Source organism: Dermacentor andersoni, chromosome 8, assembly GCF_023375885.2.
Source record: "Dermacentor andersoni chromosome 8, qqDerAnde1_hic_scaffold, whole genome shotgun sequence".
NCBI lineage: Eukaryota > Metazoa > Arthropoda > Arachnida > Ixodida > Ixodidae > Dermacentor > Dermacentor andersoni.
The window spans coordinates 117342725-117363247 of record NC_092821.1 but is presented as its reverse complement, the minus strand read 5'-3'; the positions used below and the strand labels follow the sequence as shown (position 1 = coordinate 117363247).

General features: G+C 47.8%; 1 protein-coding gene across 12 annotated transcripts in view; it reads right to left on the bottom strand.

Moving 5' to 3' along the window:
* LOC129384330 (uncharacterized) overlaps window positions 1–20523 on the bottom strand; it is a 463248-nt gene that overhangs the window by 172952 nt on the left and 269773 nt on the right. For 11 of the 12 annotated variants that reach the window (XR_011896111.1, XR_011896112.1, XR_011896110.1 and 8 more), the window contains one exon: window positions 7746–7968. The exons of the other annotated variant lie outside the window; for it this stretch is intronic. Coding sequence is in view for 8 of the 11 variants with exons in the window: in XM_072289857.1 (XP_072145958.1) it covers window positions 7746–7968 (223 nt within the window). In the remaining 3 variants the exon portion in view is untranslated. The remainder of the gene's footprint in view (window positions 1–7745; window positions 7969–20523) is intronic. 12 annotated transcript variants of the gene reach the window in all.

The following is a 20523-nucleotide window of genomic DNA, read 5'->3' as shown; positions in this document are numbered from 1 at the left end:
ATATACCCGTGCCCTTCTCTGTCATGTGCATGACGAAAGGTGTCGCCAAATTGTGGGCGCGGAACTGTTCCGCCACGCCAGTTATCCTTCCTCGCGGTTTGAAAATCGCTCTCTTCGATGAAGCCGCATGTAGCTCAATGGCGGCTCTAACGGCGGACGTCTTCACAACATACTCATCTTGTGATAATCGCCATTCTGAAGAGCTAACGGTTGGCATGATCAGCAAGGCTTTCTGTACATCGGAACGGCAAGCACAGGTACAGGTCCTTGCCAGGCATGAGGCGCCCAGCTCACCTGTGGTTACCAGAATACAGGACACGCTCGCCGCTGCGTCAGAATGCTGGCAACCCACGCTGCTTCAATGGCACTTGCTTAGGACCGACTACCAGGCGGCTGGCGTAGAGGGCGGAGAGGCTTCGCGCGCTGGCTCCAAGACAACCAGAAGTAGACGACACGACGTCCCATCATGACGCAGCGCCAGTGAAAGCGGTGCTTAGCCCCGATGAGTCGGCGAACGATTTGAGGAGAAAATGCTTAGCTATGCAGGAGGGTAACTTAGCCATCTTAATATGAAATGCTTCACACAAGCTGTTGAAGCTGTGCGTTACGTGTCTATAAGTTTGTGCGAACAGTTTCAGGGACATATGCCATAGTTACTACACTCCATGGAGGGGGATTTAAGTTGAGCTGCACGTGAATCTTATTTTCATGCTATTGCGCATATATGATAACAGAATCGGGCGCCTTTAGTCACACTTCCATCACTCAGCTTGAGAAAATTTCGTGCAACTTATGCTTTATTTAGTACCATCTGTATATTTTGTTTCACTAATAGAACGTACCTTTACTCCGAGGCTCGCCTCTTTTTCGCCATGCTTACAATCTACATGCTGTTTAGCTGCCGGTTGCCTATGAAGCACTCTTGTTCTAACAGGATATGAAGCTTGTGAATGCGCTGTGTGCTTTGTTTGTAAGCCAGTAATATCTATTCCAGAACGAGGCCGAAAAATATGCAGGCATTATGAACGTTAGATATATCATATCCTGAGGCATAAACCTGTACGTGCCAAAGTACTCTGTTACAGCTTGTTTCAAGGGGAGATATTCCCGTTGAAGAGCTGAATTTCTCGTTTAACGTGCAGTTCGATCTTCCAACTTGGCGGTTGGATTTCGGGTAATAATAAGACGAGTGGAAGTAGATTATGCCTGTGTCGAAGGGGAAAGTTTCAAACAATTGAGACTTAAATTGAGGACCATTGTTCGTGAGAATTGCATCAACAGAACTTTTCTTACTAGAAAGTGTTCACAGAAACGCAACGACATATGTTGAGGCAGGAGACTATACGGGTGACATAAACTGCCGGCTACACTGAGTTATAATTCACTGCAGTATTACCAAACTTACAGCAGTAACAACCACGTTGCACTGAACCAGCCATGTTCCTTCCTAGCTTTCCCAAGGATTCTCTGGCCTGATGACAAGCTGCTGAGGCGCAAAGACCGGTTTGGCATATTTGTAAGATACTAGCCATACAATACAGTGTGGAACTGCGATCCCAACCTGCTTAGCAAGGCCGTTAGACCTTTATCGTTCTCTATAACACTGCTAGGCTCTGACGATGCCAGGATCGCTGTGAAGAGACAACTGCATGAACCTGTTATGTAGCAAATATGGAATGCTGGCTCAGTCTGTATGCAAAACTATGTTGTCTACACAGCAGAGTTAATCTCTCTAATCAAAATAGAATAGTAGCTCAGGTGCTAGAAATATTTTTCAGGCTGCATTCGACTTCACGCATTGAGATGCATTCATTTACTGTCGTCCCGTGCTCGTTACAGATTAGATACCGGCTCAGTACACCCCATCCGCCAGAAGCCCTACCGAGTGTCATCCTCCGAGCGCAAAGTTATTGCAGAGCAAGGCAAGGAGACGATGAACAAAAGTGTCGTTCAAGAGTCGTCTAGTCCACGGGCAGACCCAGTAATCCTCGTCCGAAAAAAATTGCTCCTGGTGGTTGTGCGTGGATTACAGACGTCTAAACACAGTGACGAAGAAGGATGTCTATCTACTACCGCGAATCGATAACGTCATTGATTGCTTACACGCAGCTTCTTACTTCTCAACACTTGATTTGCGATCGGGATATTGGCAAATACCTATGCTCCCTGCCGACAAGGAAATGACCGCTTTCGTGACTCCAGACGGCCTATTCGAATTTAATGTTTTGCCTTTTAGCCTTTGCTATGCTCCTGCCACCATCGAAAGGTTCATGGACACCGTACTATGTGGTCCAAAGTGGGAGATATGCATGTGTTACTTCGATGATGCTGTAATCTTTGGCCACACGTTTGAAGAACATAACGAACACCTAAGCCTTGTTCTCGACTGCATCGAGAAAGCGGGACTGGTTCTAAACTAAAGAAATGTTGGTTAGGCGAACGTCAAACACTGGTCCGGGGACAAGCACAAGTCGACAAGGATGGCTTCAGACCTGATCCTCGTAAGATTAAAGCGGTGAGCTCCTTCAAGCCACCGCAGTCAGCACGGGAACTTCGCTCATTCATTGGCCTATGTTCGTATTTTCGTCGTTTTGTTCCCCAGTTTGCCGACATCGTTTACCCGTTGAAAAGTATTTTCCGACAAAATGCGTCCTTCACTTGGACACCAGAGTGTGATGCATCATTCTTTCAACTGAAGTTTATACTAGCGTCAGCACCCCTCTTGCGTCACTTCGATCCATCTTGCCCGACTGAAGTTCACACTGATGCTAGTGGAATCGGGATAGGAGTGGTGTTTGTACAACTTCACAGTGGCGCAGAACATGTTGTCGCATATGCCAGCCATTGCCTCAGCAAATCTTAACGTAATTATACGGTTACCGAACAGGAATGCCCGCCAATGTTTTTCACCGTACATAGGTATCGGTCTTTTCGGTAGCCCATTCAGGATTATCACCGACCATGATTTTTTATGCTGACTAGTCGGTTTGCGCGATCCTTTTGGTCGCCTCGCAAGTTCGGCGCTGCGCCTCCAGGAATACGACTTTGTGGTATCGTACAAGAGTGGCCGTCGTCACGGCTGATGCAGAATGCATGTCTCGGATTCCTCTTGGGACTACCGACTGCGATGCTGAGAATTTTGACGACTGTCTCGCTCCTGTTACTTCTCTGTTCCCTGACGCGGCAGACTTTCAGGGGGAACAATGGAATGATCTTACCCTCGATCCGCTTTTTGTCCCCGCCCGTACTTCTCAAGGCAGCGGTCGCTTTTCGGTCCGTGATAAGTTGCTCTACAAAAGTAATTACTGCGGGCATGGAGCACGTCTTCTGCTTGTTATCCCCTAGTGTCTCCGCTCTGACGTTCTACATGCCATGCATGACGATGCGACATCCGGTCATATCGGTTTCGTACGAACACTACACCGCACGCAGGAGCACTTTTACTGGCCCAAGATGTAAGAAACAAGCAAACGCAATGCCGCTAGTTGTGAAACGTGCCAACCTCACAAGCGACCGATAAACGACACCCCGGTGTCCCTTCGGCCATTGACACCGCCCAGTACGCCGTTCGAGCAAGTAGGCATTGACTTTTTGGGTCTATTCCCGTTATGTAACAACAAGAACCGTTGGATAATTGCCTGCGTAGACCATCTTACACGGTATGTAGAAAGTGCAACCATGCCCTCTTCCACCGCTGCTTTCGCGGCGGTCTTTCTGCTGCGTTCCGTGGCCTTTCGTCATGGACCACCACGTGTCATCATCAGCGACCATGGTCGCCAGTTCACTGCTGATGACATTGAAGAGTTACTTCGTTTGTCTATTTCACAGTTCCGTCTTTCCATGCCGTATCATCCACAGGCCAATGCCCTCGTTGAAAGGACAAACAGAAGCTGACCAACATGCTTGCCATGTACATCTCCAATCATAGCAACTTTGACGACATGCGGCCCTTCATCACTTACGCATACAACACGGCGAAACACGAAACCACGAACTACAGCCTATTTTATCTCCTGTACGCAATGTTACTGCGAAGCCCTCTGGGCATTTTCTTTCCTTTCGTTCTACACAATGACGATTCTGTATCGAACGCTTTGTATCTCGCCGAAGAAGCCAGTCGAATAGCTAGTTTTCGTAGTGTGGCCTCGCAAAGTCATTCGAAAGAGCAATGCGACTACCGTCACGTACAAGTAGCGTTCGAAAAAGGTGACTTGGTCCATGTTTGGACACCGGAACGCAAGCGTGGATTGTGCCAAAAGTTCTTGTCACAATATTCAGGCCCATATGTAGTTGTGGACCGCCTGTGAGAACTCACTTACGTCATAGCACGCCTCCTGTGCAGTGGTCGGCAATCAAGCAGAACTCAGCTGACTCATATTGCTCACCTGAAGCCTTTCTACTCAGCTGACTCATATTGCTCACCTGAAGCGGGCTTTGTGTGCTTGCGGGGAAATGTAACGAATACGAAAGGCAGGTACAAGATGAAAGAAGAGAATACGAAGAAAACGAATATTTTTAGAGGCCGGATTGTGCTAAAATCACGCTACAATCATCGTCCACCTCCTGTAAATAAAACTGTGAAGAAGAAGACGCGCCTCGGGGCACAGCCGCATCGCGAACGCGCGGCTCGGCTCGGCTCGCGCCGTTGATTGCTGGCGTCCTTTTGGACAGTGCTTCGGGCTGCCTTGCCGTTCCCGGTCGCTGTGCCTTCGCATTAGGAGCCGCCAATAAACATCTTCTCAAAACCATTTCTTCGAAACTCTTCGTGACAATATGTTTGCATGAAGAGCATTTGGTGTGGCCAGAGGGACCGAATGCTAACTGCGTCTTTGTCCTTAGTTTGGTATGGACAAAAATACACGTATTCTTAAAATTAGCGTTGAATCTATAGGCTACTCTGGGCGGGTCGGAAAAAATTCTATTAAGTTTCTGGTTGCTGACGAGAATTGGGTAGACGTACAGAGGATGTTGTTCCCGTTTGGAAGTGCGTGTGAGAATTTGGTAGTAAGAAGAGGCGTTGTTGTTCTTGTAATCCTAGGGCGGGTCTTGAGTACCTTGGCTCGATAAAGTTTGGTGGCATCGGTGTAGCCTTCTTGAAGAGCACTGTTTGGGTGGTTTCTGTGTGATAAGGTCTATTTAAGGTACTGGACTCTATCTATGTAGTCTTAGTTTTGAGCGTAAATATGGCGTAGTCGTGCGGCTTGGGCTTTAAAGATGCTTTCATTGCAATGTCTGGGATGGTGGCTCCTATATTCAAGGCACTGTCGTTTGTCGAAAAGTTCTCTATACGGCGTTGTCTTTAGTATCGCATTGTCAGTGTATATTTCTTTGTCTAGAAAGTTTATGCTCTCCGTTGAAGATTGTGATATGAATTTTATGGTTGGGTGAAAAGAATTTAGAATTGCTACATATTTATCTAGACTGTTTTGACCATATTCTGTCCCCATATTATTATGATGTTGTCTATGTATCTGAGGCAAGTGTGGAGCTTGTCTGTCCAGCGCGATAGGAAATCTGTTTCTAAAGTCCTCATAAGCATGTTCGTGCACGTTGGCACAAAAGGCGTACCGATATTTGTCTGATGTATTTGTAGGTAGTAACTCTGTTCAAATTCAAAGTAGTTATGTGTTCGAACTAACTCAAGGAGAGACAAGTAGACTTCAGTAAAGTGTTGGGTATTGTGTTAATACAGCGTTTCTTTTATCTATCGGGGATTGGAATGTTGGTGTACAGGGCCGTGACGTCTAGTGTGGCGACAATCATGTTTTCGGGTAGTGTGCCTTTAGTATTAATGTCCTTAGTGATTCTCAGTAGGGGGGGGGGGGGGGAGGAGGGAGCGTACCTTGTACAAATGACGGAGGTGTTCTGTGAAACTCACCAAGCTAGCGGTTAAGGAATATGGAGATGCTCCTTGTCGGGGTGCTGTTATTTGATACCATCGGGGGCCTGGAATAACTGTGGTATATAGTTCAGTGGATGGAATTTTATGAATTTTGGAAGGAGGTAGAAGCGCCCCGCAGTTTTGTTGCTTGGTTGAGCATGTATTCTGACGGCGTTATCAATTCATCAGTAAAAAGTGATTTCAGCCTGTTGGTAATCGCCAGTGTGCAGGACACTGTCAGATTGTTATCCAGCTTACAATAATGTTCGGGGTTGTTCAGATCTCTGTAAGCCTCGTGCTTGTACTTTTCTACTGCGGAAATAATTATACTTCCACCATCTCTTCTTTATTTTATTTTTTGAAACACATTCGCCAACACATTCTGAAGTCCCAGACGCCAGGATACCATTTCCGGCGCCTCAGACGCACAGCGTGTCGCCACTTTTCTATACCGCCATGACGACGCCTTTGTTGAGCTACTGAGGCTAGCGTCCCTTGAAAGACCAATCCGCTGGTTTCAAACTGCTCCATGCATTACACCCCAGACTCCTTGTCGGTATCTTAACCTCTTCAAGATTACCCGATGCATTGCCGCTACGCTATTAGGTTTTTCTTCCAAGTAATGTCTTTTCCGGCCTTTTTTGTTTTTCGCGCACTGACCGGCTGACAGGCTCTTCTAAGCCATAAGAGCATGCCGCCAGCGATAGCCCTGAATGCTCCCTAAGCTGCCTGTCCCTCAACACCCTCCTATGTTCTTCTTTTTTTCTTCTTTTTTAATTTTTCCCTCTTGGCCTTCTCTTTTTCCTTTCTTCACCCCACCTTCCCACGCTCCCGCTCTTGTCCCCTCGCCTTAGAAAGCACGCTTAGAGACGACAGGTGACAGCGCTCATTTTATTTGCAGTCTCTCACTTTACAGCCAACACCACGGGAGGTCGCCCTACTAACCATATATTTAAGTGACATGCCGACGATGACGAGGCCGCCTTTGATGCAGCTAGGTGCTCCTATCGAAACGTTGTCCAGCCTTTCTGAGGCGCCTTTTCCGTGTTTATAACCTTTAAACCACAGTGTGCTACTCCATCTGTCTGCCCCATCTTTAATTTCGGATAGCCTTGACAGCATGAAATTCTTGCGCGATATGTGAAGTGTCGCATCTATTGTTACTAGGAGGTGTGGTGCTGACTGGAGAGGCTATGCTAGCCCAGCTTACTTGGCCTTCGCCGCGTGCGGAAGCATGGGTGCATGATGTCCCCGTTGATGTCTGGTTTGGGTTGGACCGGTGCTGGTCTTGCTCCCGGGAACTGCTGCGGCACCTCGGTCGGCTGCGGTACCCGGTGCGACAGCGGCTCCTTGAGCGGTTGCGGCTAGGAAGGCTTGGGGTGGATGACGAGGTAGGTGCTGGGGAACCACAGCCCCCATCCCCCATGACCGCCGTTGCAGGCTACTGCGGTGGGGGAGGAGCGTTGCAGGCGCCTTTCACAGGCGGCACTAGCGCCGGGAGCAACAGCAGGCATGTGACGAATCGTCTTATATTCATTAGCGCTGTAATAGCGCTTCATGCGTTTAGTTCTCAGTTTCGCTCTATAGCGAATTATGGTGCAGCGAATTACACTATGGCGAACGCTACCTCAATAGTTTAACTGCAACAAATATACGACTTCAAGCGCATCAGTGCTTTGTCAAAGTGAGTAGCTTTCCAAAAGCGCTCGGCTATTCGCTGATATTTAAAATCGTCAATGATAATTTCTGCACAATTGAACCAATGCTAAGTTGTGCGCCCACACATCGTATACAGAGCAAAATAAGTGACCTGCAAGGTAATCTCCAAAGCTGTGTACTTACGCTGAAAAATCATGGTACTCACCGTTTCTAAGTTATCGACGTTTATGTTATGGACGGTGACAATTAGGCCCCTTGCACGCGCAATTATTGTTTTGCAAATATATACGTCATCCTCGGTGCTGACCATACTGGCGTTCACGCCGACGGAAATAGTAAACGTGACCGCCTCGGGGTAATCCTTGTAAACGACAAAGTCTTTCATGTCATACGGAACTATACCGTTTATTGTGACACCAACGCCAATGCTGCACAGAACAGAAAATACATTAAGACAGGTGTCATAGATCTAGAGTCCAAAGAGCGAAGAAAATGTTCGGTGGATAAGCGCACATTCATAAGGTTTGCTTCCCCACAGAAGAAAGAAAAAGATATTAAGCAGACACCTATAAAGGTAGAAAGCAGCAAGAGGTATTTCCAATGGGCACATTTCAGTTTGCCCATTACGCCTGAAATTTCTGCAGATGCAAGTTGATCTTACAAATCACTCCTTGCCTGGTATGCACACTGTACAAAATTATGTCAATGGCTTCATATTTCGGTATAGTGAAAACCAGTGCAAGAAAACCTCCGCACAAGAGAAGGGCACTGCTTGCCGCTGGACGTGGCGAGATTTTTCGGAGTTTTTCTCTTAATAGTAAAACCTTCTGGCTACAGCATCCGGCGCCACAGCGACGGGCTGAGATGCGTCACCGGGTACCTACCGTAGAATGAGGAAAAGGGCGCGCCCGGCTAGTTACTCTCCCATTAACAATATCATTGCTTGTGCAGGTCACCCGCGTGCTCGGAAGTGGCAGCATGGGGAGTCATTTCTTACCACTTAGGTATGCGACACGCATTAAGATGTGGCATAGAGGGGTACCTAAAGATTTAGCAAAGTACGGTGTTGGGCTAGTTGATACATGGCTGTCAATATCAGTGGGGCAAAATGCTATTTCCTAGCCTGTTTCACTTAACGATATCGACACCTAATGGGGAAATAAGTGATAGCGCGCTCCACAACCTTGACGATGGCTCGTTTCACATGGGGGATCTCAACACTATGGAAGCACTACAACTACGTAGAACCTTGAAGTTCAGCAGCTGCTTAGGTAGGAGACATCCTGAGACTCAGGCATCACCACAAACTAACCAGTACAAACTACCACTAAACTGGGTACTAGCGCGCTACTTGGTCTACCGTTCGCCTACCTCAAGTAGGCTCAGCACTTTGCTGGACACGGCCTGTTGGGAAACCATTACACGGGAAGAAGAGAGAATAAATATCTATAGGTGCGTGTGGTGTATTACTTGCGCTGATTTTTTAGGATGCAACCATACGAAGCTTTCAATCATAGAATTCTTCTCACAATTTATTAGATGAAGTACCTGATCCAACAAAGCAAGCGATATATGAGCGAGCAGCGTAGTTTCACTGAAAAAATTCTGACAGGACTCGTCTCATGAGGAATGTGGACGTTAAGGCAATTAGCATTGAACCGATGCAACAACACACGGAATTGCCTCAGGAAAGTCGCGTTATCTGTGAGTCGTGCATGCAGCGGGGTTCATCTCCAGCGTCTTCCACTGAACAGGCTGCGTCATTCAGCAGGGCCGGCGTGAAGTCCGTGCATGGTGCAAATCTGACTATATATTCGGAGAAGCTTGTCTTAATGTATATGACGCGAGTCGGATTCCGCCCAAGCAGCTGATAATTTTTTAATGAGTGCCGTGGAATTGCAGATTGACACATTATAAGTGGTGCACACGCACTGACCGAAGTTGGTATTACATTTGGTTTCGAACCGTAATCTCTGAATACAGCAGTCCGATGTTCGAACCATTCGACCGTGGACTGACCAGTGATCTATGTTGGTGGAAAAGTGGATTTGGTATATATATATATATATATATATATATTGTAGTGGGTAATATGCATGTGGCACTGTGCGGACTGCCACCGCTGCGGCGCGAGACACGAGCGCGGGTTGTTGATGCGAAGCGCTAGGACTCGTGATCTAGAGCTACCTGCGATCCCTCGAACGAGCTACAATAAACCCCATTTCATTTGGTGGAGGTGCTGGGTAACCTCGAAAACTGGAACTCCAAAGCCGGACGCTACCGACTGCAGCGACCATGCCTGACGAAACCACCCAAGAAGATGCACCACAGCCTCCGACGATCATCGTTTCCGGTGCATTGCGCCAGCGTGATCCTGCCATCTTTAGCGGCACCGATGATCATGACGTGGAGGATTGGTTGTCATCTTACGAAAGGGTGAGCCAGCATAACAAGTGGGACGACATCACGAAGTTGCACAATGTGCTGTTTTACTTAACCGGCGTCGCGAACCTCTGGTTCCGAAACCACGAACACGATTTCACAACGTGGAGCAGATTCAAGACAAGTTTCACAGAAGTGTTCGGGCGCCCCGCTGTGCGCAAGCTTCGCGCAGAACAACGCTTACGGGGGCGCGCGCAACATCACGGTGAAACGTTCACAAGTTACATCGAAGATGTCATTGACCTGTGTAAGCGCGTGAATCCGTCAATGGCGGAACAGGACAAGATAAAACACATTATGAAAGGCATTGATGAGGACGCATTTCAAATGTTGCTAGCGAAGGATCCGCGTACCGTGGCCGAAGTTATCAACTTGTGCCAAAGTTTTGACGAGCTACGGAAACAACGCATCTTAGCTCGGCGCCCACCGCCTACGGAAGATTCGTTAGCAGCATTGGTTATTGGCGACAACCACACAACTTTGCTGACGCAAATAAAAGAATTTGTGCGCGAGGAGGTCGCGCGACAGCTCTCGATTTTGCCGACCACGGAGAAGCCTTCTCAATATTTGGCTCCAGCGATCCGACAGGTAATTCAAGAGCAAGTGACCGAAGCTCTTCCACCTCCGTGTCAGCCGGCTCCTGTGGCCGCGCCTCTGACGTATGCTGAACCCGCTGCACGGGCGCCTCGTCTGCCGGGATTCTCACCTCCGCCTTCAGCGCCTCTCCAGCCGGTGTTCTCTCATCCGCCCTCGCCTCGCCAGCAGGTCGCTGCCTTTTTCAGCGCACAGCAGCAAGGTACAAATCCTTGGCGCACTCCTGACAACCGCCCAATATGCTATGCCTGCGGTACACCGGGACATGTAGCGCGCTTCTGCCGCCGGCGCTTGCCGGCCTTCGTGGGCACCGCGCGACCACCCAGCTCGGGCTTCCAACCTTTCCGTATGCCTTCACGACCACCACCGGAAGTCTACGCTGCTGATGACATACCAGCACCGCAGTCACAGCTCTACAATACTCGTCGCTCACCTTCCCCTCGTCGGCGCTCACTCTCACCAATGCGTCGTAGGCCCAGTGCCAGTACTACTGAGGCGGAAACCTGATTTCCGCAGTTCCTGAGGCACGAACTGCGTCATCGTCGGAACATCAAAGTCCTCGTTTTTCCCCCGCTAACGTTATTGAAGTGTCTGTTGATGGCATCAAATGTCTTGCGCTCGTCGATACAGGTGCTGCTGTATCTGTGATTAGTGAGAAACTTTGCCGTGAATTACGGAAAGTGACCATGATGCCTTCGGTATTATTGCTTAGAACAGCCAGTGCACAACAAGTTCAGCCAGTCGCTATGTGCACTGCCAGGGTGTTGATTCGAGACATTTTGTATTCGATTGATTTCTTTGTGCTAACTTGTTGCTCCCACGATGTGATTCTCGGTTGGGATTTTCTGTCGCGGCATCACGCGGTCATTGACTGTGCACGTGCTGAGGTTCAGTTCTCCGTTCTATGCGATTTGCCATCTCACGACTTTCAAGTTCATGATGTTACCAGGATCTGTGTAGCTTCAGATACTGACCTTCCCCCTCACAGCGCGGTATTTGTCCCTCTTTCATGCGCATCGCTTGCCGAAGCGACGGTCATGTTTTCACCCGCTGCCGTCTTCATTCGCCGCCAGCCTGTATTGTTGCCTTTCGCCCTCCTCACGGTTCACCATGGGGCTGCAGAAATACTGATTTCTAACCCAAATTCGTACACTTTGGCTTTGCACTGTGGCGAGACTATTGGTACCATCCAGACTGTGGACGCTGACGTTATTGTGCAGTTCCCTGTTCCCGACGACGTGGATACTGCCAACGTAACAGCACTGGCACCCCATGTGCCATCTAACCGAGTACCACCGGATGTTTTTTGTCGCTCTATTGCCGATGACCTCGAGCCGACACAACGTGAGCTGCTTATTACTCTTTTAAATGATTTTCACGCCTCTTTTGACTGCAACCAAGCATCATTAGGCCGCACGAGTACCGTCTCTCACCACATTGATACGGGACACCACGCACCATTACGCCAGCGTCCGTACCGTGTGTCATCCACCGAGCGTCGTGTCATCGCCGAGCAAGTTGAAGACATGCTTGAACGTGGTGTTATCAAGCCATCCTGCAGCCCTTGGTCGTCTCCTGTAGTACTCATTAAGAAAAAAGATGGCTCGATTCGTTTCTGTGTGGACTATCGTCGCCTCAACAAGATTACACGAAAAGATGTCTATCCTCTACCGCGCACAGATGACGCCCTGGATTGTCTTCATGGTGCCGAATTCTTTTCTTCTTTGGACTTGCGATCGGGCTATTGGCAAGTGCCAGTGGATGAATCCGACCGCTCGAAGACAGCTTTTATTACGCCTGATGGCCTGTATGAGTTTACAGTAATGCCATTCGGCCTCTGCAATGCACCCGCGACATTCGAAAGGATGATGGACAATCTTCTACGAGGCCTCAAATGGAAGACGTGCTTGTGTTATTTAGACGACGTGGTAGTTTTCTCCCCTGATTTCACCACTCACCTCTCTCGTCTACGTGAAGTCCTTACTTGCCTTACCACCGCCGGCCTTCAACTTAACTTGAAAAAGTGCCGCTTCGGAGCCCGCCAGCTGACCATACTTGGCCATGTCGTGTCCAAAGACGGCGTCCTTCCCGACCCTGACAAACTTCGTGCTGTCGCAGAATTTCCGCGGCCGACTACAGTGAAAGAGCTCCGCAGTTTCGTCGGTCTTTGCTCTTATTTTCGCCGCTTTGTGCGCAATTTTGCCTGCATCATCGCTCCCCTGACGAAGCTCCTGGCTGGCTCTGGTGACCTTCGTGACTGGACTCCGGCATGTCACCAAGCCTTCACCACTTTGCGTCGTCGGCTTACCTCACCGTCTCTTCTACGCCACTACGACCCGAGTGCACCGACTGAAGTTCATACCGACGCCAGCGGCGTTGGTCTTGGGGCCGTCCTTGCACAACGGAAGCCTGGCTTCCCAGAATATGTGGTTGCATATTTATTTATTTCTTCATACTGTCAACCCTCTGCTGAGGGTTCTTGCATATGCGAGTCGTGCTCTCACGAAGGCAGAATCCAATTATTCTGTCACGGAAAAAGAATGTTTAGCTATAGTTTGGGCCTTAAACAAATTTCGCCCTTACTTGTATGGCCGTCCGTTCGACGTTGTGACAGACCACCACGCGCTCTGCTGGCTTGCGTCACTGAAAGACCCGTCGGGGCGTCTTGGACGTTGGGCTCTTCGGATCGAAGAATTTGACATTCGCGTCATTTATCGATTCGGGCGCCAACATTCTGATGCAGATGCACTCTCCCGTGCGCCCATGCGATCCGACGAAAGGCCACCTTCATCCATAGAGTGCCCGGTTGCTACGCTTGCTGTTACTGACATGCCGTCTGAACAGAGAAAAGATCCGTGGATTCTGTCTCTCATTGACATTCTTAGCAGTTCTTCAACGTCTACATGCCCTCGAGCCATTCGTCGCCAAGCCACCCACTTCGTGCTACGGGACGCCATCTTGTACCGCCGAAACTATCAGCCCGACGGTCGCAAATGGCTGCTAGTCCTCCCTCGCCATTTGCGTTCCGACGTATGCACGTATTTCCATGCAGACCCACAACAAGCTCATGCTGGCGTCGTGAAAACCTACGAGCGGCTCCGCCAGCGGTACTACTGGCGCGGCACGTATTCTTATGTCCGCAAATACATTCGGTCATGTGCAGCCTGTCAGCGACGCAAGACATCTTCTCATCCGACAGGCCCTCTGCAACCTTTACCGTGTCCTGCACGTACTTTTGATCGGGTTGGCATCGGCCTTTATGGGCCTCTTCCGTGCAGTGCTGCCGGAAATCGTTGGATAATTGTCGCAGTCGACCACCTGACAAGATATGCTGAAACTGCTGCACTTGCTTCGGCTGCTGCTGGCGACGTCGCCGCATTCATCTTACGGCATTTCGTCTTACGGCACCGCGCACCGCGAGAACTACTCAGTGACCGAGGCCGTGTCTTCTTGTCCGAAGTTATTAATGAGCTACTCGCCGCGTGCCGCACTATTCACCGCACCACTACGGCGTATCACCCACAAACTAACGGTCTAACGGAACGATTCAACCGCACCCTTGGGGACATGCTCACCATGTATGTTGCGTCGGATCATTCAAATTGGGACGACGTCCTCCCTTTTGTGACGTACGCATACAATACCGCCGTTCAGGCTACCACAGGCTTCTCACCATTTTTCCTTCTTTATGGGCGTGAACCATCCACTACCCTCGACACCGTACTACCATATCACCCGGATGCCTCTGAATTCACCCCTCTTTCCGAAGTTGCTCGCCATGCTGAAGAGTGCCGCCAACTGGCTCGCTCGTTCACGTCGGATACCCAAGGAATCCACAAAGATCGCCACGACAACGATCAGCCCACACAGTCCTTCGCCGTGGACTCTCACGTCTGGCTTCGGCTGCCCTTTCAAGCTCCAGGCCTTAGCCCAAAGCTTGCTCCGAAATATCAAGGTCCCTACCGGGTCGTCGCGTGTACTTCGCCTGTAAATTATGTGGTCGAACCGGTGACGCCATCTTCGGACAAACGCCGCCGTGGCCGCGAGACTGTTCACGTCAGCCGCCTGAAGCCGTACCACGACCCCCTTATCGTATCATCGCCTTAGGTCGCCAGGATGGCTCCTCTTCGCCCCCAGGGGGTAGTTGTAGTGGGTAATATGCATGTGGCACTGTGCGGACTGCCACCGCTGCGGCGCGAAACACGAGCGCGGGTTGTTGATGCGAAGCGCTAGGACTCGTGATCTAGAGCTACCTGCGATCCCTCGAACGAGCTACAATAAACCCCATTTCAATATATATATACATAGCGTAGGAAGCGTAGCGCCCCCTGCTACGCTTCCCTTCTCTTGGAATCCGGCCCGTGACCCTTAAACACCATCGGTTATCTTCCCTCCATATTACATGCCCATCCCATGCCCATTTCTTTTTCTTGACTTCAACCAAGATGCCATTAACTCGCGTCTGTTCTCTCACCCAATCTGATCTCTTCTTATGCCCCCCCCCCCCCCCCTTACCGTTACACCCATCATTCTTTTTTGCATAGCTCTATGCGTCGTCCTCAATTTAAGTAGAACCCTTTTCGTAAGCCTCCAGGTTTCTGCCCCGTACGTGAGTACTGGTAAGACACAGCTGTTATACGCTTTTCTCTTGAGGGATAATGGCAATTTGCTGTTCATGATCTGGGAATGGCCGCCAAACGCACCCCAGGCCATTCCTATTCTTCTGATTACTTCAGTCTCATGATCCGGATTCGCGGTCACTGCCTGCACTAAGTAGATGTATTCTCTTACCACTTCCAGTGCCTCGCTACCTATCGTAAACTGCTGTTCTCTTCCGAAACTGTTAAACATTATTCAGTTTTATGCCCATTAATTTTTAGACCCACCCTTCTGCTCAGCCTGTCCAGGTCAGTAAGCATGCGTTGCACTTGGTCCCGTGAGTTACTAAACAAGGCAATGTCGTCAGCGAGTGGCAAGTTACTAAGGTGTTCTGCATTACCTCTTATCCCCAATTCTTCCCAATTCAGGTCTCGGAACACCTCCTGTAAACATGCTGTTAATAGCATTGGAGAAATCGTATCTTCCTGCCTGACGCTCTTCTTTATTGGGATTTTGTTGCTTTCTTTATGGAGGACTACGGTGCCTGTAGAGCCGCTATAGATATCTTTAAGTATTTTTCGCATACGGCTCGTCTACACCCTGATTCCGCAATGCCTCCATGACTGCTGAGGTTTCGACTGAATCAAACGCTTTCTCATAATCAATGAAAGCTATATATAATGGTTGGTTATATTCCGCACATTTCTCTATCACCTGATTTACAGTGTGAATATGGTCTATTGTTGAGTAGCCTTTACGAAATCATCCCTAGTCGGTTGGTTGACAAAAGTCTAAGGTGTTCTTGATTCTATTTGCGATTACCTTAGTAAATACTTTGCAGGCAACTGACAGTAAGCTGATCGGTTTCTAATTTTTCAAGTCCTTGGCGTCTCCTTTCTTATGTATTAGCATTATCTTAGCGTTTTTCCAAGATTCCGGTACGCTCGATGTCATGAGGCATTTCTTATATAGGGTGGCCAGTTTTTCTAGAACAGTCTGCCCACCGTCCTTCAACAAATCTGCTGTTACCAGATGCTCCCCAGCTGCCTTCTCCCTTCGCATAACTCCCAAGGCTTTGTTTAGTTCGTCCGGCGTTACTTGTGCAATGTCAAATTCCTCTAGATTATTCCTTCTTCCATTATCGTCGTAGGTGCCACAGGTACTCTATAAATTTCTATAGAACGCCTAAGCCACTTCAACTATCTTATCCATTTTAGTAATGATATTGTCGGCTTTGTCTCTTAACGCATACATCTTCTTCTTGCGTATTACTAGCTTCTTCTTCACTGCTTTTAGGCTGCCTCTGTTTCTGAGAGCATGCTCACTTCTATCCATATAATAATTTCTTATGTCAGCTATCTTACACTGACATAAGGAACTGACACACACACACACACACACACACACACACACACACACACACACACACACACACACACACACACACACACACACACACATATATATATATATATATATATATATATATATATATATATATATATATATATATATATATATGTGAAAACGGTACAAGAGAGCAGCAGGCAGCGTGTCTCGATCAGAGCAGCTCAGGCAATCTCGAGCTCGCGCTTCCCGGACAACTGGCGATGTGGCTACAGCGCCGGGCGTTCCTCTTCACTACAATATATATATATATATAATATAATTCCGGCGGAAACCATCTGAAAATGAATGTCGACATTATTGCGATTATCATTGCCCTAATTTGGGAGCAAACCATATTGCCACCTTCTAAACGCGTCATGTATAAGGCGTGTAGTGGTGCAGAGCTCCTGTATCGCGCATTCTTTTAGACACGCTGCGCCATCTAGCGCCACCGCCACCGCCACGAGATCCACGTCTGGCGCGTGTTTCAATGTACTATAGAGGAAGTCAAAAAATAGATGGACGTTTGCAATTTCTCGCACTAGTGTTTAGGAATACTGCTAGTATCCAGCACTGAATTAATGTCATCTGCGACACTTTTATGGAACGTTCCTCCTTATTCCCGCATTAGTTGATAGAGCGTAGCAAACGGTCAACCGTGGCAGCTCTATTGTCAATCTGCGCCAACGAGGAAATGAGGGCATTGATTCGCGTTTTGTTTGCGGGAGGTGTTAAACCCGTGGAAATTTTTAGTCGAATGCAAGCGCAGTAAGATGATAGTTGTTTATCGCGAAGCAACATCTACGAATGGACAGAGCGTTTCAAGGAGGGAAGAACTTCTTTAGGTAACGAGGAAATATCGGGCAGGCCATCGAGTCAAAGACTGAGAACAATTGGAAAGTCGTTGAGGGTATGGTGACGGAAAACAGACGAATCACAGTGGACGAAATCGCCAGTACTTTACATATCAGTCACGGTTCAGAGTATTCCATCTTACATGACATGCTACATTTTCGCAAAGTGCGTGTAAGGTGGGTCCCGAAAGAATTGTCAGTGCAGCATAAGGCACAAAGGTTGTACATATCTCGTAAATATTTGGCTTGTTATCGTCGCAAGGGATATATATTTTACAGCAAATTGTTACTGTAGACGAAACTTTGGTACATCAACACAAACCGGAAAGTGAGGCTGCGAGCATGGTTTCGAAGCACTCACCATTAAAAGAAGTTGAAAAAGTTGAATGTCAACCATCACCTAGTAAGACTATGCCAGCACTATTCTGTGAAGTGGAAGGTGTGACAGCCGTTCACTTCACCCCAAGAGGCAAAACTGTGAAAAGCGAGATCTATTGTCATGTGTTGCGAACTAAACAGAAACCTGCAATCAGATCCAAAAATCGTGGGAAACTGCGAAGAGGTCTCATCCTGCAGCAAGATGATGCTGTGCCACATTCTTCTAAACGGACCGCTGCAACAATAAAGGAGTTGGGATTTGGATCGCTGGAACACCAGCCATACAGTCCACATCTGGCTCCAAACGATTTTCATATTTTGAACCATTGAATGAAGCTCTAAGCTACCTTGCAACCAATGCAGAAGTCAATCATGCTGTGCAAAATTGGTTGTAGATGCAGCCATAAAACGTTTTTTCTAAAGGAATAAAGAAACTTGTGAAACTTTGGGCAAAGTGCGTTGAAGTGCCGAGAGGCTGTGAAGAAAAAATTGTGTATATTTCCGCTTTCCATCATTAGAATAAATGTACCTTTTATAAAAAAAAATTCCTTCAGTTCTTTTACTTTCCCTCGTATATTGAGAAAGATTACCTGACTATATATGAAGCAGGTTTGATTCTACCCAGCAAAGGATAAATTTTTTCACTAAGCTCCGCATATTCACCTATTACTAGAGCTAGGAGGAAAATTCATCCGGCGAGACTTTCCCCTTCTCTGCTTACTGCGAGTCGGCGCGGCACTGCATGAATATCTTGCCCTGGCGTGCTGCGGAACAATTAGGAGCTGTTTCAGCTCTTTGTCCGTGTAATTTACGCAATGTCAATTAATACGATGTCGTCAAAGAACCGCTGTGTAGACTTTCGGTGCAGCGGTAAATGCCGTATGCAGCAATTTCTCTTGGCGGCGCAAGCATGCACGGCGCCTCATCAGCTGTGGCGTGGCACAAAAAAGATGGCAATTTGGCTGGCTCTATGCTGCCCAGAGCACCTGCCTCTCCGCCAAAAAGGCTACCTGCTTGCCATAAGCCTCATTGCTAACCTTGCCTGCCTTGCCTGCCTTGCCTGCCTTGCCTGCATTGCCTGCCTTGCCTGCCTTGTGCCGCTCTACGTGAGAGGTAACTGTTAAGACATTTGACCTCTTTCTTGTGTAAGGTAATCGAAGGCTGATTCACGCACACACTTCCACCATTATTGATATACCATGCCTCTACCATAAGATGCTTATCTTCATTCCGATGCCTGTACAATATAGCGCATTCGTCCAACTCAGGCGGGCAGGTAAAATCTTGGCAGTCTTGGCAATGTAAGGAAAGATGAGAAGGCGATCCACCCGTTAATGACTTTTCTTGTTCCATAGGCCTGTGATTCATACGCCGCCCGGTTTGCCCTACATATACATGGCCACAGCTAAAGGGAACTTTATATACCACACCCATTCGACAGTCAGTAAAATTGTTCTCCTTGATGTGCTTCACTGGACAAATCTCTGTTATATTTTTTCCTTTCACTTGCTCGTTTTTTTCTCTGCACGGCAGCGCATATCTTACCTAGGTTATTGGAAGCAGTGTAAACAACGTTAACACCATATTTACTAGCAACTTGTTTAATCCTGTGCGATTCTGAATGAATGTAATGAATATCCACTACTCTTTTCTTGCTATTACTGCCTTCTGTAATCCCGTCCGTCCCCCTCGAAATCAACTTCTTTAGGCGTTCAGCCGCAGTGGCCACTGCTACGCTAGGATACCCTGCTTCTAATAGGTGCCGGACCTGTGCAATAAAACTAGGGTTCATTTTGTCCAGGTACGATCTGGTGAGAGAAGACCTAAGCCTCGACATGGCAATTCGGTTTTTTCTACTTTGGAATGCTTGGATTGAAAGTTTAACAAAGGCTTCTAACATCTATGGGTGTACTGCCAACACATACGATTTGTTCGGAGACCATGGAAATGTCTAGAAACTGTATTACGCGTTTTTGAGGAAATTTCTTGCTAAACTTTCATTCTTCTCCATTAACTTTAAATTGCTCACTTACTGGGGTAGCAGCGGAATGAAATTTCTCCCTATTGCAGAAAATAAGTTAATCATCAACCTAACGAAATACCTTAATAACACAATCTCCCAAGGCCTTCTCTAAGCAGCTGTCAATCTTGCTCAGGTAAATATTACTAAGAATAGGGGCAACCTTTTAAACAATACCGATTCCTGATTTCAGCAGAAACACACCATCGTTCCACCCAATTAACTTCGACTTCAAGTATATTAAATAATTTCTAGAAAACACCCGTGGAAGCACCACATCTATATATAAAAGCCGACTATTGCACTTGCACTTGTTCCTTAATGCACTCATGTACGGAGTTTAACAACCCACCATGCGGCAAATAGTAATACAAGTCTTCGATATCCATACTAAAAGCTGTACACTAGCCAAGGTTTTTCTCTCTCAAAAACTGAACTAATCCTTAGAATTACGCAAGGTAAAGGGGTCTGAAAAAACTAATGAAGCTTAGCAGTTCTCCAGGTAACTGGCCACACAGACCTACCATATCCCTTTCTCTGACACTATAGCACGAAATTAATCTCTTGCTGATGGGTCTTCGCCGAGAAAAACAGTTCTAAGGGGAGCGACTTTGCTCTCTTGACATTAGAGACAATCCTATCTAGATAATGTCTTGACAGGAGGTCAAGCGCACGTTGCTTACCTGCTGAAGGCTTGAGTTTTACTG